At 54.8% G+C, this 24,903-nt stretch overlaps 1 protein-coding gene across 1 annotated transcript; it reads left to right on the top strand.

Annotated features, from left to right (window-relative positions):
* KCNN1 (potassium calcium-activated channel subfamily N member 1) lies at positions 1 to 23,977 on the top strand. The gene is made up of 9 exons (XM_082621993.1): positions 1 to 50; positions 4,455 to 4,937; positions 5,622 to 5,717; positions 7,993 to 8,411; positions 11,358 to 11,499; positions 15,402 to 15,512; positions 16,082 to 16,209; positions 20,736 to 20,805; positions 23,666 to 23,977. The coding sequence occupies exons 2-9, from the start codon at positions 4,536 to 4,538 to the stop codon at positions 23,918 to 23,920; spliced, it is 1,623 nt and encodes a 540-aa protein (XP_082478119.1). The 5' UTR covers positions 1 to 50; positions 4,455 to 4,535; the 3' UTR covers positions 23,921 to 23,977.
* Positions 23,978 to 24,903: the final 926 nt, after the last annotated feature.

Here is a 24,903-nt window from a genome sequence, read left to right as displayed (position 1 = left end):
GGACCCTCTCCCCTCCAGCCTCGTCCGCCTGCCCAAGACGAGTCCCGCAGGTACTGAGTGGGATGGGCAGGGGCACACAGGGCGGCATGTCCCGGAGTGAGATGCGGTTTGGGGCAGGGGCTAGGAGGGTTTCCGTGGGGTCCGCAACCCAGGGGATGCGGCGACAGGGGGAATGTGTGTATGTGCACTGCCCGAGTGAGTAAAGATTCACGGACCCCCATCCTGGAGGGGGAGGGTACTGGGTTCACTTTGGCGGGGGCAGAGCAGTGAGTCTCCAAACTCCATAGATACGGTGGGGGAGCTCTCTGGGTGGAGGCAGTGACCCAGGACTGACATGGTAATGGCAGGAAGGAGACCCTCACCACTGGCCCCTGTATCCAGCCATTAGGGGCAGCACGGCAGGGGTCGGAAAGCCGGGTCCCCCAACTCTCCCTGGACAGAGGTCGGGTAGCCAGCACAGTGCACTGCTTGGGCTGTCCTGGAGGGTGGGGCCACAAATGTGAGTGCTGAAGGCTGGGGGTGAGCCAGAGATGCTGATGGAGATGCATCAGAGTGGAGGGCACTGGGGACAGCAGGCTAGGGCAGGCTAATTGCACCCTGTTGGCTGCTGGCAGGTTCCTGACGGGTGGTGATGAGGGGAACGCCTAAGGGATGGGGCAGTCAGCCAACGACTTGCTGCACCCACTGTCGGGCAGCCCATGGGGTGGAAGGACGAACAGATCCTGTCCACCCTGCAGAGCTAGGGCCCCAAGAGTGCTGGTGGAGGTGTGTCCTAGGGTTCTACCCCACCCTCTGCAGGGATACACAACCCACAATTCACCCACATATCCTGGAAGGTTCTACCATGTGCTGCTCTGGCCATGGTTCCTGGGAGCAATGGGGTGGGCATTTGCCCCAAGGAGGCTCTGCCTTGGAGACTGATGGGCAGGGGTCACGTTCTCCTGGTCCAGCTCTGAAGGACAGGTCACAGTGTCCGGTAGTGTCACCACAACAGGCGTACCCATGGCTGAGTGCTAAGCATTTTCCACATGAGATCTCACTCCGTTGTGGCCACCGACCCTGCTGGGATGGCACCGAGATGCCCCTTTACTAAAGAGGTAAATGAGGAAGTGGCAGTGACTTCGTCCTGGCTGGGACACCCAAAGGTCCCTCTGCAATCAACCCATCATTTGTAAAAGAGTTCACTCGAGGGCCTTTCGGGTCTGGCCATTTTCTTTCTCTTCCTGTTGGGTGGGACAGTTCGGAGGAGTCGGCCTCCTTGCTCCCTGCTCTCTGCACACCTTCCCCCACTCCTCAAGAGCCCTCCTGGGTCCCCCCGGCCCTGCTCGGCCTACAGGTTTCCCACAGCATCTTGTGGGATGGTAGACGAAGGCGGGGTTTTGCTCATCCCCTCATCCCAGCATTCAAGGAACAGAGGTCTTGTGCCCCAGACATGTTAGACAATTTGGGGAATTCCAGGAACCCTCAAAACCAAATGCAGCCCATAGGATGTTTGTTGCTTTTTAGAGGAACTCCTTGGAGAACCCAGGGCCTTCACCCGGAAGAACACACCCTTTCGTGGACATCCAAACCTTGGCTGGGGTTTCACAGGGACTTCTGGTTCTTTGGGAAATCTCTGAGGGTCCCGGGGACCCCAGCTTTAGGCCCAGGTTGCATTGAAGGAGGGGAAGGTGAATCTGGGGAGGGGTGGGGTCTCTTGTCCCCAGGGCCCTAGGATCCCACCCAGTCTTTAGAAACGGGCTGCCCCCTTCTCCTTCGGGATCGCAGGCAGGCCACTCTGTCCTTCCATTTCCTATGAGGTCGTGGGAGGGGTGGAACAGTCACCATGCCTGTGTTCTGAGCTCTGTGGCCCCTCAAGGACAGGGCCAGGCTGGCTCCCTTTCCAAACAGCCGCTCATCAAGAGGGACCCAGGTAGATCCTGCCATCCACTGCCCCCAGACTGCACTAACTTAGTCCCTGCCTTTCCTGGCTGTGTGACCTTGGGCAAAGTGCTGAACCTCTCTGAGCCTTGTCCCCCCTCTGTAGAATGGGAGTAAGAATGCCACCTGCCTTGCTGAGTGGCAGTAGGGATTAAATGTGGTAATTCTCATCAAGGTCTTGGCCCTCAATAAGCAATAGGTCCGCATTAACAACTTGGGCACTAAGAAGGCCCTCCCAGAAGCCACCTGCCGCCTGTTCACATGCGCTACCCACCCCCTCCCTGCCCAGGACACGTTAGGACACGGCTGCCAGGCAAGGAGGAGCATGGCGGAAACACGGCCGAATTTGGCCTGTGTGTTGGGCGGCTGAGTCACATCCCCATATTGCATCTTCATCGGTGCATTTTGGAAGGTCGTTTGCACCGCTCCCACCCGCTTCCAGTCCTGACTGCCAGGCCACCACCTCTCCTGCCTTTGCTCCCCAAGCCCTGGGCAGGAACGTTCTGCACCTTCAGGAGGGAAGATGGGAGGGGTGCCTGAGGTTTCCTTGTGTCTTGGGCGAGGGCAGGGTCTGGGGCCGCTGTGTGTGTCCTGGTGGCAAACTCTTAGCCCTGCCTAGCAGCTGACAGCCCTTCAGGTGGCAAGCAGGGGCTCTAGCCCAGAGGAGAGTGGCACCTGAGTGCTTGTGAGAACAAAGAGAGAGATCAGGGCCAAGGTCAGCCTTATAAGTGCTGGGCCTGCAGGAGGTCAGCCCATATAATCTGTGATGTCCTGGGACCACATGGGGCCAGCTCTTATAAACTGTGAAGCGTCAAGTCACAGGTGAGATGGATGGAAGTGGGACACATTCTAAGACTCATGTTTCTTGTGTTCCTACTGTGTGCTGGCACCCTCATCTGGGGACATGTAGTGAGTGGGACAGATACTGCCTGGGGCGGGGCGCGGACACAGGCACAGGTGGTTCTGCAGTGCATGCAGTGGTGCCCTGGCCAAGGTCACCCCTGTCCCGCCTGGCAACATGGCTCATCTTGGCGTGTCCTGATGTGACACTTTCTGAGCCTGTCACCCCAAGGAACATGGCTTCAGGGCCAGGCAGGTGCCCTGTCTGTGCACACAGGCCCCTCTTCCGGGCCCCCAGCACATGCCAGCTTGGCCTTTTCCAAGGGGACAGCACTTGGCCCACAGCCCACCACTGCGTGGCTTCTTGGGAGAATCCCACAAGGCGGCCTGGTCCAGAATCTGCCTTGTAAGGAGATGGTCCCTTCACCACATGGTACCTCAGTTTCCCCATCTGTATAACTGGCCAAATCCCAGGACCCTCTTCTTGGGGGTGTTGTGAGGATTAAGGAGAAAACTCTGTGCGAAGGACAGAGCCTGGCGTGTAGTAGGTGTTCAGTAAACGCAGGCTGTGGTGGCAGCAGGGGGTGCCTGCATGGGTGGGGAGTGAGAGAGTGGGCTGGGGGGGCGGTGGCAGGGGAGGATCTGGCAAGTTGGGACCCAGGAGTTTGGACTCCAGGCAGCCTCATCACATGCGTGTCATCGTCTTCAAGGTCCTTGCTCTTTCATGTGACGCCACAGAACACTGCCCTGTGCAGGAGCAGGGGGCAGATCAGACAGTCTCCTCCTTGGTAGCCAGTTGCCTTGGTGGGGAAACTGTCTGGCCCAAGGTCACAGGACCGGGCCAAGCACGTCTCCCAAGACCCTGTAGAATCAATTCTGGGATCTTAGAGTTAAATCCTGGATTACTGCTTTGGTCCTGGAATGTGTTTGGAGATCACGGACCTCCCTCCATCTAAGCAGGAGGGAGCTGAGGGTCTCATAGCCATGGCTGTGGTCCCCAAATTCCCCCTGGCCGTTTCCCGTGACTATGTAAGTGTGTTCAGGCCTTTGGACAGCTCTACGGGAGGAACTGGAGTAGAGTGAGATTAACTTGTACAAGAGCCTGAAGGTCAGAAGGAGACAAGCCTGGATTGGAACCATCTCCCAGCTGCTCATTTACACGGCCTCTAGTCCTCCCGGGCAATCCAGCCAGCAGATTCCATCTTGAGGCATTCAGAAGTGTTTATTGAATGCAACATCTGTGTGCTAGGCATTGTTCTAGGTACCTGGAGACACAGAAAAGTCAGTGGGCAAAGGTCTGATAGGAGGGTGTTCCAGGCAGAGGGCACAGCAGGTGCAAAGGCCCTGAGGCAGGACCAAGCTTGCTGGGATCTGGTAATGGGTAGGCCACCGTGGCTGGAAGGGAGTGACTCTGGGGAAAGTGAGAAGGATATGGTGGGTGGGAGCCAGACCACAGAGGCCTCCTGGACACAGTGAGAAGTTGAGTTTTTATACAGTGGCACTGGAGAGCCATGGGGAGGTTTGGAACAGAGGAGGGACATAGGCTGACTTGCAGGTTTCTGGAGTGGCCAATCCACGTGTCAGCCACAGTCGGTTCCTGGCCTCTCCAGCCTCAGAATGTGCTGGGGTGGGGTCCGTAGCCCTCTGGTCCGTTGCTGAGGCCCTGACATGACCGTGTCCCCCATGCCCTGCAGGTCAGTGCGGGAGCCCAGTTGCTGAGCCATGCCGGACCCCGGGCGGCCGGCAGCAAGCCCAACCCCAGCACCCACATAGTCATGAACAGCCACAGACACAATGGCTTCGGGGGACGGCCACTGGGTGGCGGGCTGGGTGCCCTGGGCCGAGACCCTCCGGACCCCGAGGCCGGCCACCCGCCGCAGCCTCCAAATGGCCCAGGTATCCAGGTAGTGGTAGCCAAGAGTGAGCTGGCCCAGCCTTCGCCCGGCAGCCCCCGGGGGCAGCCCCAGGACCAGGAAGAAGAGGAAGATGATGAGGAGGATGAGGCGGGTAGGCAGAGGGGCTCAGGGAAGCCCCCCAGCGTTGGCCACCGTCTGGGCCACCGGCGGGCGCTCTTTGAGAAGCGGAAGCGTCTCAGTGACTACGCTCTCATCTTCGGCATGTTCGGCATTGTTGTCATGGTGACGGAGACGGAGCTGTCCTGGGGGGTCTACAGCAAGGTAGGCGTGGCCCTTCCCCCTGGCACCCCAGGGAGGCCCTGCTGGTCCCACTGGGCTCCCTGAGACCCCTTGGGCACGGGGTGGGGGGCCACATCAGCCCTAGGAGAGGGGGGTGGGGGATGCTGAGGGGTCCCTGGAGGTGGGAAGGTGGGGACCCCTGGGCCTCCTGTTGTGTCCACCCCGTGGGGGCAGCAGGAAGGCTGCAGGTGGGTCCAGAAGGCTCCAGCCGGTTCCCTCTGCCCTGCCACAAGGGGCTGCACATTGGCTGAAGGTGGGGATGGGGATGCCTCCCAAGGTCAAGCTGGGGTGGGGGTCGGGGGGGCGGGGGAGCCCCAGAGAAGGGCTGCTCGAGGAGCAGGGAAAGAGCTTTCCCTTTTTCAAGAGCGGTCAGGACCAGGTTACATGGGTCCCCAAGTGGATGTGAGGACAGAGGGAGATGAGAGCCATGTCAGCCTGTAAACTGGGAAGTGCTACGTCTGCATGAGGTCAGTTTTTGTAAACTGTAGAGTGCTGTACCCATGTGAAGCCAGGCCTTATAAGCTGAAGTTCTGGGCCCACCTTGCTCTCAGCCCAGGCCTGAGGAATAAGGACCGGAGCTTCACTTTCTGAGTGAAGCGACCAGGTGGGGGGTCAGGAGGGCCGCCTGCCCCGACAGTGTCTGTCCTGCCCTCTCTCTTTGTCCAGGAGTCCCTGTACTCATTTGCACTCAAATGCCTCATCAGCCTCTCCACCGTCATCCTGCTGGGCCTGGTTGTCCTCTACCACGCCAGGGAGATCCAGGTCAGTGCCCAGTGGGGTTGGGGCAGCTCCCCTCCCCCCAGCCACCTGGGACCCCAGCCCACCTGGGACCCCAGCCCTCTAAGACATAAAAGTATCAGTAGCCTCTTTATAGTAAAAAAAAAAAAAAGGACTTCTGTGGAGACACACTGTTTAGATCACTCTAAATTTCCTTGGAATGCATATCCTCATTTTAATTTTCATTGATTCTTAGGTAAAGAAGACCAACAGTGGGGGAGCAGGAGGTGGGCTGGGGTTCTGGTGCACGTGGGTTGTTTCCACAGCCCTGGGTCTTCTGAGGTTTTGCAGCCATGGGGTCCAGTGTTTGTAGCACAGGCTCCTTTTCCTAGTCCATCGGACCCTGTGTTTCAAAGATTTATCATGTGCCAGAGAGTTTATTCTCCTATTTCAGGGTTGATCAAAACCTGGTCAGGCTCCTGGAGAGCCCAGTTCAGGGCTTGTCAGGCAGGCGTTACCACAGCAGGCTGGCACCAAGGCCTGGGGACACCGAAAGGTGTGAGATGTGGCTCTTGAGTCTGGCCTTTGACCCCTGACCTCAAGAAGCCACAGTATGGCAGGAGATGGGTGTAGGAAAATCCTACCTGGGTTGCACTGTATGCAGACCTGTCAGGGGACACCCATGGTCTGGCACACAGGAGGGGTCCCTGATCTGGCTGGGGGTTCGGGGGAGGGGGACAGTGACCCCTGAACTAAAGGAAGCAGTTCTGAAGATACAGCTGTGGACAACAGTCTGGCAGTTCCTTAAACAGATAAACATGGAGTTACCACATGACCCAACAATTCCCCTCCTAGTTACACACCCAAGAGACACAACAACCTACATCCGCACAAAAACTTGTACACGTATGTTCATAGCAGCATTATTCACAATCGCCAAAAAGTGGAAACAACCCAAATGTCCACTGACTGATGTATGGATAAACAGAATGTGGTCCATCCGTACAATGGAATACTATTCAGCCAAATGAAAAAAGAATGAAGCACTGTGTGTTTGTAGCACCACAACTGAGTGGCTTAAATAACAGAAATGTATTCTCTCACAGTTCTGGAGGCTGGAAGTCCAAGATCAGGTGCTGGCAGGGTTGGTTTCTCCTGAGGCTCTCTCCTTGGCTTGCAGATGGCCACCTTCTCATTGTGTCCTCACATGGCCTTTGCTCTGTGCTCACACATCCCTGGTATCTCTTCCTCTTCTTATAAAATGACACCAGTCCTGTAGGATTGGGACCCCACTCCTATGACCTCATTTAGTCTTAATTATGTCTTTAAAGGCCCTATTTCCAAATACAGTCATACTGGGGCCTAGGGCTTCAATGGATGAATTTTGAGGGGACAGAGTTCAGCCCATAACACTCCACCCTCTGGCCCACCTTGCAAATCTTTGTCCTTCTCCCATGCAAAATGCACTCATCCCATCGCAACAGCCCCCAACGTCTTAACTCATTCCAGCGTCAACTCTAAGTCCAAAGTCTCATTTAAATATCATCTAAATCAGACATGGATGAGATTCGAGGTACTGTTCCTCCTGGGACAAAATTTTCCTCCAACTGTGACTAGACAAGTTGTGTGCTTCCAAAATACAATGGTGGAATAAGCATAGGATAGACATTCCTGTTCCAGAAGGGAGAAATATGAAAGAAGAAAGGGGTAGCAGGTCCTACACTTCTCTCAGACCTAGCCAGGCAAATTCCGTTAGATCTGAAGGCTGGAGAATGATCTTCCTTGGCTCAGTGCCCCACCTTCGAGGCCCGCTGTGGTGGCAGCATTGCCTTGTTGGCCCTGAGTGGTGGCCTTTTGTGACTGCCTTCTTTGACTCAGCTTAATGTTTTCAAGGTTCATCCACATTGTAGCATGTGTCAGTGCTTCATCCCTCTTTATGGCTGAGTAATGTTGCGTTGTGTGCAAGGACCACATTTTGTTTATCCATTCATCCATTGATGGACACTTGTGTTGTTTCCACTTTGGGTGCCTGTGAACAGTGCTGCTGTGATTGCGTGCACACGAGGACGTGTTTGAACGACTGTTCTCATCTCTCTCGCCTATATGAGATGGCTGGGTCATTGGTAACTCTGTGTTTGACTTTTGGGGGAACATCTGTGCCACGTTTAGCTTGAATTGTGGCTGACCCTGAGAACTAGGGAGTTTTGCCTTTGAGGCCATGTTTCTTGTAAAAGCCGACGGGGTTTTCGGCTGGGATCTTGCTCCGGGACCTGGTCTCGTGTCCGAGGCCCCCCTCATCCCGCCCGCCTGACCTCCGCAGCTGTTCATGGTGGACAACGGGGCAGACGACTGGCGCATCGCCATGACGTGCGAGCGCGTCTTCCTCATCTCCCTGGAGCTGGCCGTGTGCGCCATCCACCCGGTGCCCGGCCACTACCGCTTCACGTGGACAGCGCGGCTAGCCTTCACGTACACGCCGGCAGCGGCTGAGGCCGACGTGGACGTGCTGCTGTCTGTGCCCATGTTCCTGCGTCTCTACCTGCTGGGCCGTGTCATGCTGCTGCACAGCAGGATCTTCACGGACGCCTCTAGCCGCAGCATCGGCGCCCTCAACAAGATCACCTTCAACACGCGCTTCGTCATGAAGACCCTCATGACCATCTGCCCGGGCACCGTGCTCCTTGTCTTCAGCATCTCCTCCTGGATCATCGCCGCCTGGACCGTGCGGGTCTGTGAGAGGTGCGCCCCTGACCCCCTGACCCCTGATCCCAGTGACCCTGATGCCCACCCACGACTTTAGTGACCCCAGGGCTCTCCCAGCCATCACTCTGTCCCCATGACTTCTGACCCTGGTGAACCCCATGCTTACCCACGACTTCAGACATCTAAGGCCTCCCCCCAGCCATCACTCCAGCCCCATGATTCTGACCCTGGTGACGCCCCCCCATACCCAGTTCCTGGCCTCAGTGACAGTCCCTCAAGTGCAGCTCCCTCATCCCTGGGACTCCAGCCCTGTGTCCCCACTCCCCTCCAGCCCCTACCCCGCACCCCTCTAGGACCCCATCCCTCTTCCTTCTCCCCCTCCCACAGGGGCCCCTCCACTGGCCCAACCTCTGGCCCAGGGTGGCGGAGGCAGCAGGAACAGGGACCCCCCCATCCACCTATCCCCCCCACAATTTAACCTGCTCTCCTTCTCCCCTCTGCCCGCCCCACCGGACTGTAGGGAAAACATGTGAGTCCTACCCTCAGCCAAACTATGTGTGCAGAGCTGCCAGCTGCCCTGCCCGCCAGGAATTTAAGATCAGCTGCCACCAGGGGAGGGAGTGGGGAGGTGAGGCGAGTGGCTAGGACCTGCCCCGAGCCCACAGGGCCCTGCGGAGAGCCTATCCCAGTGCAGCCAGGCAGGTGGGTATGGGGTCGAGCCCAGGATAGCAGGAGGCAGGCCACTCTTGGGCTATGTGCACTTGGCATCCCTGGGGTCCTTGTCACCAAGGCGGGGCAGTGGTGGGGAGAAGAGCTTACTTAGCTCTGGTGCCTTGTCGGGGCAGCTGGCCCCAGGGGGCTCAGACAGTTCCTTCGGAGAGTTAAGTGGGTCTGGGGTGAACGAGAAAACCATCCAAGCTTTTAAGACCCCCGTAAGGGGTCTGTTCTGAACAGCCTTGGAAGGTGCAGGGCCATCAACCCGACTTAAATATGAGGACACTAAGGCTCTGAGGGGCAAAGGGACATCCCTGAGGGCCTAATTCCTGATTGTCTCCAGAAAACCCCCAGGGGTTCCAGGAGAAGGAGGGGCCCCACTGGACCTCTCAGGGCATGGGGGTGCCTTGTCTGGGAAGGGGTCTCTCCTGCCTTGTGCCTAGCTGGGGCTGAGACTGGGCTTCCTGGGAGGTTCCTGGGCTGGACCTGCCCCCAGATCCCTAGTCCTCACCCCTTCAAGCACCCCCTCCATGACCCCTGCCTCAGCCTGATGTCGGGCTGATGGGGGTGAGGGCCTAGCTCTTTCTGTCATCAAGGTTTACTGTCTGAGGATCACACAGGGGCTCCTTGGACCCCTAACGTGCCCCCGTACCAGTTCCCACAGACCTCAGGACTGAGATCTGGGGAGTGGGAGAGGGTGCCTTGCATCAGGCATCCCTGGGGTCCAGGCTGGGTCACTGCAGGGGTGCCTGGTAAGGGTGGGGAATAGGGCAGGGCCCGGGGGGGCAGCCAATCCTAAATTCTGAGCCCTCTGACACTGCTTGACGCCCTCTCGCCTGCCTCGCTCCACCCCTGTGGCTCTGTCCCACCCCTCCTCCTGCATGTTCCCCACTCCCTGGTCCTGGGTGGTCCTGTAGCACCCACCATAGCTCCAGCTGGGCCTGGAGCCTCCCCCGATGGCTGATGGGTTCCCCACTCCTCCTGCCTCCTGGGTGTGGAGCCCTGGTCTCCTGAGAGGTGGAAGCTGGTGCAGCTTGGGGCTCACGTGCCTCAGTGAAAGATGGGGTTCAGTCCCTGGTCCCCCTTGTCCAGCAAGCAGCCTGGAAGTCCAGGCTGAAGGGGCCTGGAATGGCACCCGACCCTCCAGTGGGGCAGGGACTCTCAAAGCCCAGACCTGCTGGGAAGGCCTCCAACCCTCCTCCCCACCTTTTGGGTTTCCATCTCCTCCTTATCTTGAGCCCCTGACCCCAGCCCCATCTGCCTGGAACAGCCCTACCCGCCAGCTCCCCCTGCTCTGCCCCTGCGGCCTAGGAAGGAGGGGGTCAGCTGGAAAGGGCTTCCTGACCTCCCAGAGCTGGAGGGACTTTGCAGGTAGGGGTCTGAGCTGGAGCAGAACCTTGAGCCATCCCCAGACCTAGAGAACCAATCCCTTAGTCCCCCAGCCTGGGCTAACCATAGGTAGGACCAGTTCATAGCCTGTATGGCCAGGGTCCCAGGCCCGGCTTTGATTGGGACAAAACCATGTCCTTGCAAAGCCTTGGGGTCTGTCCCCCTGAATAACAAAAGTTGAGTCCCAGGCCTCTCCCCAGTGCCAAGCAAGCTGCCCCTTCCCTCCTGACTGCCAGGAGAACCCCAGGCCCAAGGTTGGGGCAATTGCCCTCCACAGATTGACTTCCCTAATACTCCCAAGCCCCAGGGTGTGGTCCTCCAGGCTCCTGTCTCCCCGTAGGGTCCTCCTCCCTCCTTGGGACCTTGCTGGCTGGGGAAGTTCTTCCTGGTGTCTGACCTGAATCCTCGCCTCTACTTCCTGCCGCTTCTGGTGCCCGTGGCCACCCGTGTTCGCCTCTGTCTGTGTGTCTGTCTTTGGGAGGGGGATTGTGTGCACATGCGTGAACACATGTGCATGCCCCCTCATGTGTGCACGCTCATGTGCGTCACCCACATGTGGACCCCTCTCTGCCCAATAACCAGCAGCTTGGGGGTCAGGTGAAAGGAGAAGGTTGGAAGGGATGCTGGGGAGGAGTGGTTGCCCTCTGCCCTGTGGTACCCTCAGGAGGACCACAGGGCTGCCCCTGGCACTAACCATCCCCCCACCCTGCCCTATAGTGGTGCCCTGGACACTTTGAGCCTCCAGAGTGATCAGCTCCCTGCAGTCAAGGCCCCCATGCAGCCAGGTGGACCCAGGGCCCTGCCTTCCTGGGGGTGTGATGAAGGCAGAGGGACCAGTGTGGATTGACTGGGCCCTCCCTGGCTCCCCGCAACCCCCAGGTATCACGACAAGCAGGAAGTGACCAGCAACTTTCTGGGGGCCATGTGGCTCATCTCCATCACCTTCCTCTCCATCGGCTACGGCGACATGGTGCCCCACACCTACTGCGGGAAGGGCGTGTGCCTGCTCACTGGCATCATGGTAAGGGCGAGGGCCCTTGCACATCCCCACTGATGGGGAGCTCACGCCGTCTCGAGGTGGACCTGCTTAGAGTTCCTCCCTGTGTCAGCCCACCCCTCCGCCACCCTGCTCCTTCCCCCTGATGTGACACAGAAGACACCCTCAGGCTTCCCGGGGACATCTCCTCTTGGGTTCTTCCAGCCCTAGATATGTAGCTTCCACTGTATTCTCCAGTCCAGATGCTGTGGTCCACTCTGAACCAAGAGTCATTTTTGCCCCTTTATGCTCTGCAGCCTGCTTAATTCACAGCCCTTGGATCCAGGGCGATGGGCTTGATGCTTCTGTGCCTCGGTTTCCGCCACTCCCTCTGCTTGTTGCAAGGACTGAGTCCGTTCATTTATGTGAAATGCCTAGAGTCATGAATGCCTCGGATACCCAGTCAATACCCTCTGAGCCCTGCCATCACAGCCCAATTCTCCATCCTTCCCTGACTACCGGGGTGTCCTGAGCACCCCACTGGGCCCCTGGGTGTAAGGTTTATCTCTTGTGACTCCTGTGGGCCCGGGCAGCACCCCTTCTTCCCTAAAGACTTCTCAAGTCCGCCTGCTTGTATGGGCAAACTTTGGCGTCTGGTGCCTTCTCTTTACCCTGATTTGATCATTAGGTTCCCTGCCCATCCCCTCCTTCTGGAACCTTCTTTCTCTCTAAGTTTCTTTCATCTCCACAAGTACTTTTCCATGTTTTGAATTATGAATTGTTCGACGTACAGTAGGGAACCCCTCTCCCCAGCCCCCAATTAGCATGTTCATTTTGATGCCGAAAACTCGGCCTCTGTGCACTGGTGCTGAATCAAATCTTGGAGTCAGAGTTTGGGGTGAAGTAGGAGAAAATAGCTGTATTGCTTTGCTAGGCAAAGGGGGACACGGCAGGCTCATGCCCCTCAAAACTGTGTGTCCCAACCCGGGAGGATTTGGTGAGGAGTTTTATACAATGGTTCATGGATGGAGCTGCTGATAAGGCTCAGAGTGTGTGCAGGGCCTGCATTCCTTTAATCTGGCCTCAGGTGATCTCCTGATGAGCTTCTGTGGTTCTTGAGGTTATCAAACTTATGACCTTCTCTCTGGAATGAAGACTGCTTCATCAAATAGTTCATCTTCCATTCGCTGGGGGCCTTAGTTCTGCAGAAGAGCTCAAAGATACTCTTACGTGTATCCTTTAAGGTGGAACCAGCACCCTGCCCCAAGGCTACACTATGGTTTCTTGGTTGCTCCTCCCTTGTCTCTGCATCCCTTCCCTTCCCTGATTAGCAACTGTTCCAAAGGCTTCTGTTGCCCAGGAGCCCCACAGGGCCCTGCTCGGTTTCAATTTGTGAAAAAAATCAATGAACACCCACAAGCCAAAGGAAGTCAACCAACCCGATTCCCCCCAGGGTCCGCCCCAGGCCACATCCTTTTCTTCATAGAGAGATGCTTTTGTTCTTGCAAAAGTACTATGCGGAGCTCCCCTGGTGGCGCAGTGGTTGAGAGTCCGCCTGCCGATGTAGGGGACACTGGTTCGTGCCCTGGTCCGGGAAGATCCCATATGCCGCAGAGTGGCTGGGCCTGTGAGCCATAGCCGTGGAGCCTGTGCTCTGCAACGGGAGAGGCCACAACAGTGAGAGGCCTACGTACCGCAAAAAAATAAAAATAAAAAGTACTAGGCCATCCCCACCATGGTTTCCTTTCCTCCTGCAGAGGGAAGGGCTGTCTTTCCATTGGCTCCTCGCAGCCCCCTTCACTGCATGTAGACTGACCCTGTTGTCACCATCTCCCGAGGCCCATGGCTCTCTCCCCTCTTCACCTCTTGTCCCCTCCTCTTTGAACACAAGCTGAACACGTCCTCCTCCGGCCCCCACTGGGGCCTCGCTTCTCCTGGCCAAGCTGACCTAGACCCTCTCAGTTAAAAGGCATTATGCCTGTTTGCTTACGTTACTTTGTGAGATTGGAAGGGAAAAAAACAAGATCGGCCACAATCCACTCCCCTACCCCCATCCCTGGCAAATGAACTTTACAAACGAAAAAAGAAGAGCTCTCATGTAAGATGATGGCTTTAAACCCAGAAAACCCGCAGCGAAACAGAAAAGCCATGTTCTCTTCTCTGGGATGAGGCTCCTTCCAGAAAATTAGTTCCGTGTTTACCCTGTGGCTTGTTCCAGGCTCTCGCCCCTGGCACGTGCAGGAATGTTTACACCCAGGGATGTTTTTTGCTTCTCTCTGTCACCACACAGCCAGGTATCACACGAAGCCACACGTTGGTCTTTACTTTCTCTCTCTCTCTCTCTCTCTCTCTCTCTTTTTGGCCACACTGCATGGCTTGTGGGATCTTAGTTCCCTGACCAAGGATCGAACCCGGGCCCTTGGTAGTGGCAGTGCAGAGTCCTAACCACTGGACCACCAGGGAATTCCCCACACATTGGTCTTTTAAACCACTTTCAAATTCTGTTAGACCTCTCCTCTTCTACCCTTGCCCAAGTGTGTCCCCTCCCAGTCCCTGCCCCACGGACTCACCCCCTTCCAATAGCTTATAAAGCACACATTTGCTCATTCTTGAACTTCAAGGCATCCCAGCATGGCCTCCTCTGAACTCAGTGGCTTTTGCTGGACGTGGCATCGATGCTATTGTGCGGAGTCATTGGCTGATCCTTTTCCTGGGGGCATAGTATTCCACATGTTGGTTTCCAGTATGTTTCTTTGCCCCAGTTGACAGGGCTTTTCTTGAACACAGACTCCTGAGTCTTCCCAAGACCTTCATCTTGGCCAGGAACGCATGGTGGGGTCTCCTCAGGGGGCAACTTTGTGCCCACCCTTCCCCATAAATGTTTCCTTCCATCCGGAAGAAAAACTAGTCACTCCCCTGGCCCTCAGAGGCTGAGCCCAGGTCTCTTCCTTCCTTCCATCCTGTATGCAGTAGCTGCAGGAGGAAGCAGCAGGTGGATGAGGTGCCAAAGACAGCCTCCAGCACAGGTGGGGAGCCACCTTCTGGCCCCCTCATTGGCCCCTGCCACCTCCACACCACTCCTGGGGCTGATGACACCTGGATGTCCTGGGCTCCCCATCTCCTGATTCTCAGTGGCAGAAGGTCCCCCTTCCCTCCCTCCTTCTGCATCACTTTTCACTGCCCCCCACCCCTACCTCTCAGCCTTGCCCTCCCCCTCGGGTCCTCACTCCTGCCCTTCTGTCTCTCAAGTGGCCCCTAAGTGGACAAGCAAGTCCTCTCTGGCCTCTTTCCCTAGCCGGGGGACTGGCTGCCATTCAGAACATACTGGGGAGGGTGGTTGCTAGAGCAGGGAACCCATCATGGGGGAGACGTCCCTTCCCTTTACTTCCCCGCATCCTGGGACCAATACTTCGCCTCTTTCCTCCTGCAAATGCCCCACCGCAGGCAGCTGGCCTGACCCTTCTTTCTCACCACGCTTCTGACCCTACCAGCTGAATCCCCATTACTGGTCAGCAACATGTCAGCCGGGTCTCTGTGCCCATCATCCAGACCCCAAAGCCTGGATGGAAATGCTTCCAAATCCTCCCACCTCTGTGGGCCTCAGCCCCAAATGTACATGCAGATCCTGCCTGTTTCTTGTCCTTTTTCTTATCTCCGAGCCTCACTTTCCCCCTCTGCCCAATGGGGATAAGAGTGGTCCTACCTCCCGCGGTGGTTGGGGATCCAATGAACTAATCTATGGCACAGGCTCCCTGGACGTTTGATGGATATTAAGCAAGTGGGGTTGGGAGTCAGTGAACTCAGAAGATGGGATTTGCCAACCCTGCAGGTTTGGAGGGCAAATGTGAGGGGGAGGAACCAGGAGGGCTTCCTGGAGGAAGGAGGGTATCCTGCTTGCAACCCATACGAGGTGGACCCTGACATGCCCCCTCGCCCTCTTCATGCAGGGGGCTGGCTGCACGGCGCTCGTGGTGGCCGTGGTGGCCCGGAAGCTGGAGCTCACCAAGGCAGAGAAACATGTGCACAACTTCATGATGGACACTCAGCTCGCCAAGCGGGTAAGGACGCCAGGCCCATCACAGCCACCTTGCCTCCTGGTCCTCAAGGGCAGACCCTCCTCACCTTACTTCTGCACACGTGCCCAAGGGTCATGCCGTGCTGCCTGTGTGTGCCCAGACTGCCCTGGGCTGTACCACCATGTGAACACCCTTAAGCTGTGCACAGGTATCCACTTCTGTGCCCAGTCACAGCCCAGTCACGGTCCCCTCAGCAAGAGTCAGGGATTCATGGTGAGGCAACCAGATGCAATTTATAAGCCGGATGAACTCAGCAGGTCAGCTTCTCTGTGCCTCTGTTTCCTCACATATAAAATGAGAGAGATGCCGGCGTGTGTAGATTCACTGAGTTAACATTTGAAAGTTGTATGGGAAGGGTCTGGCCCATGGTGAGTGATGTGTGTTAGGCAGACACACGTGTGCACACACACAGCACAGATGTGGATGTGTAAACATGGTCCTGACCTACAGTCCCAGGACCCCAGAGGGGCATTTCCAGGAGATGCTGGAGGTTTCCTGAGCCTTCCATAGTTTTGTGCTACTCTAAGGAACTGTTCTTTCTCTGGCCTCAGGTAAAAAACGCCGCTGCTAACGTTCTCAGGGAGACGTGGCTCATCTACAAACACACGAGGCTGGTGAAAAAGCCAGACCACGCCCGGGTTCGGAAACACCAGCGTAAGTTCCTCCAAGCCATCCATCAGTAAGTCCAACACCTTTCCCACTTGCATTTCTGTGTCCACCTGGCACGGAGGCAGCCCTGGCCCCCGGGGAGGAGGCTGCAGACTAGGCCAGACAGCTCGTCATGGCCACATCATGGCCATTCCCATGCCAGGTGGTCAGTTGGTTGGGGCCTGCAGCTTCTGTGCTGGGTGGGATAGTGGGTTGGTTGGAGGGAGGCAGGTGATGGACCCAGCACTTGTCCAGAACAGTCGCCTCTGGTAAATCATGCAAACCACCCAACATAGTGGCAGGTAGCATATTTTATTCTCTGGAATAGCCAAAATGACTCTCCCCTTGGACACTGAAGCAATTTCCCCTTTTTGCTTTGGCTTCCAGGAAGCTCAGAATTAAATCTGTGGCCTGATGCATGTGATCATGTGGGATAATTAGAGATTACTTAATTTTCTCTGTTGTCCCTTTTTCCTGAGAATTATTTAATCAAGTGGTTCTCATCTTGGCTGCTCATTGGAGTCATGTGGGGGTGCTTTTTTAAATCCCACAGGCTGGGAATTCCCTGGTGGTCCAGTGGTTAGGACTCCACACTTTCACTGCTGAGGGTGCTGGTTTGATCCCTGGTTGGGGAACTAAGATCTCGGAAGCTGCGCAGCGTGGCTGAAAATTTTTTAAAAAATAAAATAAAATCCCACACGCCATGCCCAACACCAGTTACAGTAGAGTCTGGGATACAGCCTGAGCTCAAGTTTAAGTTCCTCAGGTGAGTCCAATGTGCAGCCAGAGTTGGCAGACTTTTTCTGTAAAGGGCCAGATATTAATTATTTCAGTCTTTGTGGGCCAAAATGTCTCTGTCACAGCTACTCAACTCTGCTGTTGTAGCAGGAAGACAGCAAGGATGAATGGGTGTAATTATGCTCTGATAAAGCTTTATTTTCCAAAGCAAACAGCTGTCCAGATTTGGCCTATAGACCATAGTATGCCAATCACTGTCCACAAGAAATATGTGAACCACATACATAATTTAAAAGTTTCTAGTAGCCACATTTTAAAAAGGTGAAAAGAAGTGAAATTAATTTTAATATATTTATTCAATCTAATATATCCAAAATATTATCATTTTCATATGTGATTAATATAAAAATCATTAATTAGATATTTTAGAAAGTTTTTTATACCAAACCTTTGCAGTCTGGTATGTATTTTACACTTACAGCCTGTTTTTATTCAGACCAGCCACATTTCAATGCTCAGTAGCTACATAGAGGATGTATGGGATAGTACACATTCTAGAATTTAAACAGTTCCAAATCTTGTGGGATTGGGCACCCACATATAAATTACAGTTGAGTCACGTAGTAGCTGATTTAAAATCGAAAAAAAATGTGTTTTTAGGCACTTTTCAGAATGAGCCCATGCATTCCCAGCTCTTACATCCTGGAAAACCTCATTCACAGTTGGGCTTCCCTAGGAAAATCAGATGGATCCCTGCCCCAAGAACTCTCAGGCCAGACTTGGGGGCTGATGAATCAGAAAGCGAGGCAAACAATGTTAGGGTCTGGACTAGTACAACAGGAAGGCAACCAAGTCACCCATAGGGAACAGAGATGAGAGGCAGCACAGAGAACCCCAGTGTGAGCGGTAGAGCCAGGAAGCTTGTTGTGGGGAGACCCCAGGGTGTGGCTGGGGCGGTCAGCTCCTGGGGCACAAGAGGGTAATGGAGTGTGACCATAGCAAGATCAGGCCATGGGAGAGGAAGCTCAGTCAGCTTGACTTTAATTTTTTAATCCTATTTAATAATTTTGCCTCTTTTAAAAGAACAGCTTTATTAAGGTATAATCGACATACAGTCAACTGCAGCTATTTAGAGGGTACAGTTTGATCAGTGTTAACATATGTGTACATCCATGAAACTAGCCCCACAGTCAAGATAATGAACAGGTTCATCACTCTAAAAGTCTCCTTGAGCCCCTATCATCCTTACCTTTTAGCTAGAGAGTTTAGTCCATTTACATTTATTGTGTTTACTGTTATGATTGGATTAATTTCTCATGATAACAGTCCCTATTTCATGGGACTGTGGGGAGGTCTAAATGGAGTGATGTGCAGAAATGCCTGGCATAGTTCCTGGCATAGAGCAAGCACTCAGTAACACATGGTACCCCCAACGTCTGCTTCAACTATCACCTGTGAAACAGGGAGAGGAGTTGGTACCCCACCTGCTTGACTTTACTGTGCCCAGGTGTTAGTCCTATTTCCTCATAAGTCCCCAAGGCCCTCCTTGTTGACCCTGGGTCCCAATCTAGTCTCTGCCACCTAACTGTGGGGTTTAAGCAAGTGACTACAGTAGTCCAGGCCTCATTTTCTTATCTGTAAAGTGGAGACAATGGTGACATGCCTCTTCTCCAGGAATGGAGTGTGGATCAAACAACTGGGGTGACCACATGATTTGCCTGCACCTGCCTGTCACACAGTATTTTCTGAAAATGGGAACTGTTATTGTTGCTGTTATTACCACCCTCGATATGTCCATTTGGTCATTCCACAAGCACTTCCTGCACCAGCTGGTGTGCCAGGCATGGGGGACACAGACATGGCTCTGCTCTGGACCTTGCCCCAAGGGATGTCCCAGAAAGTTCTTTGGGAGAAGTCGGAGGGTAGGAATTGAGGAGAGTTAGGTCTGTGGAGAAGGCACCTGCTCTGTGAGTTACCTGTGTCCCTTTGTTCTGGGGAAGGACTATCTCGTTCACCCTTAGGTCCCCCTGAACACCTCCAAAAAAACAGTGGCCTTATGAGAACAGCTGATGAAATCAAGCAAGTTTGAACTAGGGCCTGAAGGGTGGATGGGATTTGGGTAGGAAACCGAGAGGTGGGCAGGCATACCAGGGAGTGTGCACAGTTTGGGCAAAGGGGGGGGAGGTGGGAATGAGCACAGTGCCAGGGAGACCAGAGGTACCACCTGCAGGTATGAGGGAGCCACGGCATCTTCTTGAGCTGGAGAGTCCCCATGATGGGAATGTAGTATGAGCAGCCAGTGAAAAGGAAACAGTGGTCTTGGAGAGGACAAACTGAGGACCACAGCATAGGTTTGGGAAGTGTACACATTTTCTAGGGCTACCTTAACAAAGTACCACAAACTGGGTGGTTTAGAACAGAATTTATGATCTCACTACTCTGGAGGCCAGAAGTCCAAAATCAAGGTGTCGGCAGGGCTGTTCTCCCACTGAAGGCATTAGGGGAAGATCTGTTCCAGGCCTCTCTCCTAGCTTCTGGTAGCCTCAGATGCTCCTTGGCTTATAGAAGCATTGCTCCAGTCCCCCATCTTCATATGATGTTCTCCCTGTGTCTTCACATTGTCCTCCCTCTGTATGTGTCTGTCCAAATTTCCCCCTTTTTATAAGGACACCAGTTATCTTAACCTAATTAAATTTGGAAAGACCCTATTTCCAAAGAAGGTCACGTTCTGAGGTTCTGGGGTTAAGACTTCAATATATCTTCTGGGGGGACACCATTCAACCTGTAACAGGAAGGTTCCAGAGGTGCCAAGAAAGACTTGCCCAGGGCAGGCATGTCAGTGGCTCCTTAGCAAGTCTCCGCCAACTTCCAGGGCTAGGGGTGTCTGTATCCACCTCCACTTCTCCAGACCGAGGGCTGGGTCCTCTCAGGGGTCCTAGCAACACCCAGCATGGGTGGGCCCCAAGGGGCCTCTCCGAGCATCTATCACATGTGGGTGTACAAGGGTTGAGTTTGGACTAGTGAGGAGGAAAGGAGAGTCCTACCTGGAAAGGTCTCTGTGGGCTGGTTTAGCTACAGAAGGGGTGAGGACAGCCCCCACCCCCAGCCCCATAGGCAGCTGTCCAGGGGGCCAAGGTCTCAGAGGCTGAGTGGCAGACGCAGGTGCAAATCCTGCTAGGATGACAATGGGCACTGGCTTTGCCCCTCTGAGCCTTGACTTCCCCTTCGGGAAATGGTATGGGCATAGTTTTCTGGACTAAATGCCACCTCCAGGGCCAGGAGCTTGGCACAGGCAGGCATACAGTGGGGCTGCAGGGCTGGAGGCAGCTGCATTTGCTGTGAGGCACTGCTGGAGGGAGAGGGCAGAGGGAGGACGCATCCCTGAGGGCTGGTACCACCCCCTCAGAGGCTGGACCTCTCCCTAGAGCAAGGGCAGCAGCCCCTCCGCCGTCCAGGGCCCCCAGCCTGGCCCTGGGGTGGCGCACGTGGGAGGGTTGGGCATGGGCTGCGCAGGTGTGCTGAGATTAAAATTGCCTTGTGGTTTCTCCCTGCTCCGCCGGGTCCTGCCAGAGCTCAGAAGTAAGTCTCTTCCTGGGGGTTAGTGCATGTGGGCACTGTGGGTGGTGGCTGAACCGCCCTCCAGGCCCTGCTGCCGCCTGCATGCCAGGAGGGAACGGGCTGCAAGGGGGCTAACCTCCAACTTGCCCCTCACCCCCCACTGCATATCCCACAAGGTGACTCTGGGTGGGGTGGGTGCATGGAGGACACCTGACCCCACTGCAGCCTCTGCACAACCCCACCTTCCCACCTGTCCCACAGGCTCCGGAGTGTGAAGATTGAGCAAGGGAAGCTGAATGACCAGACCAACACGCTCTCAGACCTGGCCAAGGTGAGCAGGGCAGGGTGAGGTGGGGCAGCCCCCTGGGCCAGAAGGAGTTGGTTAGGCCCTCAGAGGAGGATGAGGGATGTTCAGTAAAGGACAAGGCCCAGCTCCTGCCAGGGGGGGAGGGACAGGGCTGGTGCCCATAGTATAGACAGGTGACCCAGGCAAGTGATGCAGGGCAGGCAGGGACCAGCCACCAGGGAATAAGAGCCCTGTCTGCAGGGGTCCACTGTGACCAGAAGCTCCAGTTGTTAGAGTGATGCCAGAAATCTGTATCTGTGTGTAAAATCTTTACCATTTAACATTGGCAGCTGTTTTATCAGCCTTTTTTTTTTTTTTTTTTTTTAATTTCTTGGCTACGCCATGCGGCATGTGGGATCTTAGTTCCCTGACCAGGGTTCGAACGCACGTCCCCTGCAGTGGAAGTGTGGAGTCTTAACCACTGGACCACCAGGGAAGTCCCAATTTTTGTCAGCCTTTTTTTTTTTTTTTTTTTTGGCAGCCATTTTACATTTTAAATTAATAGCTAATGAAAAGTTTTAATAAGAATATGTAATTAGTGGGCTAAATTGGTGAAGTGGTACTTTCGTATTTAGAAATGTCATCTACATACAAGCTCTAAAATCTAAGAGAAAAACAAATTTCTTTTGCTAGGGTTATAAGTTCAAATTATAGCATCAGGAGAAAGCTTATTTGTATAGCAATTAAACATCTTTCAGGAAATTAAAGTTGATTGCAAGAGCTCTGTAAGATCGGTGTGTCTTATAAATGGATCTATTTGTTGGTTCTAATGTCAGGTCCCATCCAATTTCCCGCTTTTTATTCATCCATTAGAAGATGTGTCAACTGACTCAACTTCAGTTGGGCAAGCTCTTAGAATATTTGTCACACTCTTCTGAACTCCCTTTTGCCCTTTCATAAATAGTTCATGTGTGATCTTTGCTAATTGGCTCCATCTCCTAATCAATTAATCAATCTGAGCCTAATTTAATATTATCTTTAGAAAATGTTAAGCCCTCTTCTATTTTACTACTTATACTCATCACATTTTGGACTCGCTCTCTTCACCATTAGCAAGAGAATGCAATTTAATTAAATACTAACGAGGGACTTCCCTGGAGGTACAGTGGTTAGGACTCTGCGCTTCCACTGCAGGGGGCAGGGGTTCAATCCCTGGTTGGGGAACTGGGATCCCTCATGCTGCACAGAGTGGCCAAAAAATAAAAAATAAAATAATAATTTAATACTAACCTACATAAACTTAATTTGAAAGGGAACATTACAGAGGAAGAAACATATTCTAGAACCCTGCAGAAATAATTCAATCAGTAGTAGAAAGAACTAATAATCCTAAGAGCATGTAGAAATCCTTGGCCAACTAATTTGATGTCATATGAGATGACAGCTCCAAATACATATCGAATGCCTTTGAAAAATTCAGGTACTAGATATTATAGTTTGGATTATCCATATCACACTTCCTTCATTAGTACAGATGATTAAAATGTGAATTTATAAAAGTTATTTAAACCTTATAATTACAGCAGTATACTCTCAAAATACATCTAATGAAGGCTTCGAAATAAGTCTTTCACTGGATTGGATTATAGGGTTTCTAATTTTTTTTAATTTAACGAGGTTAAAATGTTTTCTAATATTAAATTTTAATGCTTTCCAAGGTTGCTGATTTAATTTGTATCTCTCCAACAAAAACAAAATGTATATTCTAATAAAAATTTAAACCTCAGAGAGGGCCAAAAAAGAACCATCCAAGGGCTGGATGCCTCCAGATGTTACTCTCTGGCCCCGGGGGACTGTGTGACCCCTTGAGGCGGGCTGGGGTGAGGGGCTGCAGCCCTAGGGTGGTGGGGGGGAAGGGGCAGGGGCATTTGTTCATCCTCGGGTGGGGTTGGCCTACCAGTAACAGGAAAGGGTGGAAGGCACGGCTCAGGTAAAGGCTTGCGGACCGGAAGGGAGAGGCTGCAGGTACAGTGCGGAAAGAAGGAGCTGTGGGGTGGATGACCTATCTCCCTCCCACAGATCGAGAGGTTGGGGTGGGGTAGGGTGTGGCACAGCCCCTTCAGCCCTCGCGTCTGAGGCCCAGGACGGCCGGTGAGCTGCGGTCCTTCTGGAGGTCTAGCCTGCGCGGAGCTGGGCTGAGACTCGCAACGGTGGTCTAGCGCCATCTGGTGGCTAGAGCGGCATTTGCACCTAGGGCTGTTCTGCGTGTCCCGCCTACCCCCTGCAACTCCCGGGCCCATCTGGACTGTGGCAGAACCAGCCCCTGCTTGCTGGGTTGTGGGGAGCAGTCGAGGTGGCAGGGATGCCCCACCACCTGCTGTAATGTAATTGTTGTGGCTGTCGTGTTGCCCGGTCTGTGACAGGGTCAGAGTCTTGGGGTGGTCACCTCTCCCCGCCCAGACTTCTATCCCCTCTCCAGTCGAATGTGGAAAGCAGGGGATAGTTCACAACCGAGCCTCCTCCCCCTCGACCGCGTCCCCAGCCCGGAGCAACACCAGTCCAGAATCACCCAAGACCACCCTCTGGCTTTACAGCCATGCGGCTACTTCATCCCCTCATGGCAACTCTGGTCACATCCGCTGGGCCCCAAGACCTCACTTGACCTTCCCCTGGTCTGCTGGCCCCAAGCCTGGCACTCAAGACCTGTGTCTCCGCTCCCCTCGCCTATTCTCCCACCGTTCCCTGGGGCCCAGCAAGATGCCTTTGGCTGGGTTGGGGGTGCGCTCACAGTTGCTCCTCACTTGGGCCCCCACCCAACCTGGGCCGGTCTGCCATCTCTCTGCAACCACCCCTCCCTCTCTCTCACCTGGCCTCTCCTCTCTCCCACCCTCCCTGTCTCTGACAGACCCAGAATGTCATGTACAACCTCATGTCCGAGCTGCACGCCCAGCACGAGGAGCTTGAGGCCCGCCTGGTTGCCCTTGAAAGCCGCCTGGATGCATTGGGCGCCTCCCTGCAGGCCTTGCCGGGCCTCATCGCCCAAGCCATACGCCCGCCTCCACCACCCCTGCCTCCCCGGCCTGGCTCCGGCCCACTGGACCAGGTGGCTCGGAGTTCCCCACACCGGCGGCCACCCACGGCCCCTTCAGACTGCGGGTGACGGCTCTGCCTGCCACCAGACTCCTCAATCTTGGCCATCGTGTGGCCGCCACCTCCACGCCACCCAAGAAGCCCTGTACAGTGGCGCCTCTTGGAGTTCAAGGAGCTGAAACCGAGTTGGACTGATTGGACTGGGGCCCGCCAGACTGTCTGGTCAGAGGGCAGGGCCATACGGCAGGCAACGGCAGGGGCAGGCCACCACTGGCTTCCTCCCTGATTGGAGCTGGGAGAGCCCGGAGCTTCCTCTGGTCCTCTGCCACCCCCAACCCCCGGCTCTCCCCAGGCTCCCGGTGGGTGCGGAGCAGCCAGGAGAGGGGTCCTTGCCAGTTCCAAATAAAGCAGGACCCACCCACTTGCTGCCTGTTGTGCGTGGCTGGGGGACACTCATAATCACAACATGGGAAGTAGATACCCGGCCCTGGGGTTCCAGACCAGATGTGGGGTCAAGGTGAGCCCATCCCCATCCCCATCCTAGGCAGGTTGTCTCCCGGGCCTGAACTCAATCAGAGACACCTCCCTGAGGACATCTGCGCCGGTCCCACCTGACACCGATTGAGGGACCCTGCAGAGAGCACGGCCCAGCCCTGGCCTACAGGAGGCAGCAGAGAGTCAGCACTTCCAGCTGGCTTTGCTGGAGCACCCACTAGGGGCCAGCGGAGCTGTGGGTCATGGTCCAGTGGGGGAAGTGACATGAGTGAGGAGGGCCATTCAGTCTTCGGCGGACATGGATTGAGCACCTGCTGTATACAGGCAATGTAATGTAAATGATCACACTGACTCTTCACCAGAACCTGACCAGGGTAGGATGGGGAGACTCAAGAGAAGTCAAGCCACCTGCCTGGGGCTACAGAGTGAGGAGGGAGGGGGGAGCCAGGATTTAAACTCAGGGGTCCATAGGCCAAAGGGAAGAATGGACTTGGTGGAGGGCACTCCATGGGGAGGGGAGTGGTGTGATCCTGGGGTTTGAGGGCCCCTCTGGGGCAG

This window comes from Mesoplodon mirus (assembly GCF_964341445.2).
Source record: "Mesoplodon mirus genome assembly, chromosome: 5".
Taxonomy (NCBI): domain Eukaryota; kingdom Metazoa; phylum Chordata; class Mammalia; order Artiodactyla; family Ziphiidae; genus Mesoplodon; species Mesoplodon mirus.
The sequence above is the reverse complement of the archived record's forward strand: the minus strand, read 5'-3'. Positions and strand labels throughout refer to the sequence as shown.

Excerpts from the sequence above, each read along its gene's own strand:
- KCNN1 (XM_082621993.1), top strand. The coding sequence starts at position 4,536 with ATGAACAGCCACAGACACAATGGCTTCGGGGGACGGCCACTGGGTGGC. Across the intron at positions 5,718-7,992 it reads ACCACGCCAGGGAGATCCAG|CTGTTCATGGTGGACAACGG; the intron begins GTCAGTGCCCAG and ends TGACCTCCGCAG. Across the intron at positions 8,412-11,357 it reads ACCGTGCGGGTCTGTGAGAG|GTATCACGACAAGCAGGAAG; the intron begins GTGCGCCCCTGA and ends CGCAACCCCCAG.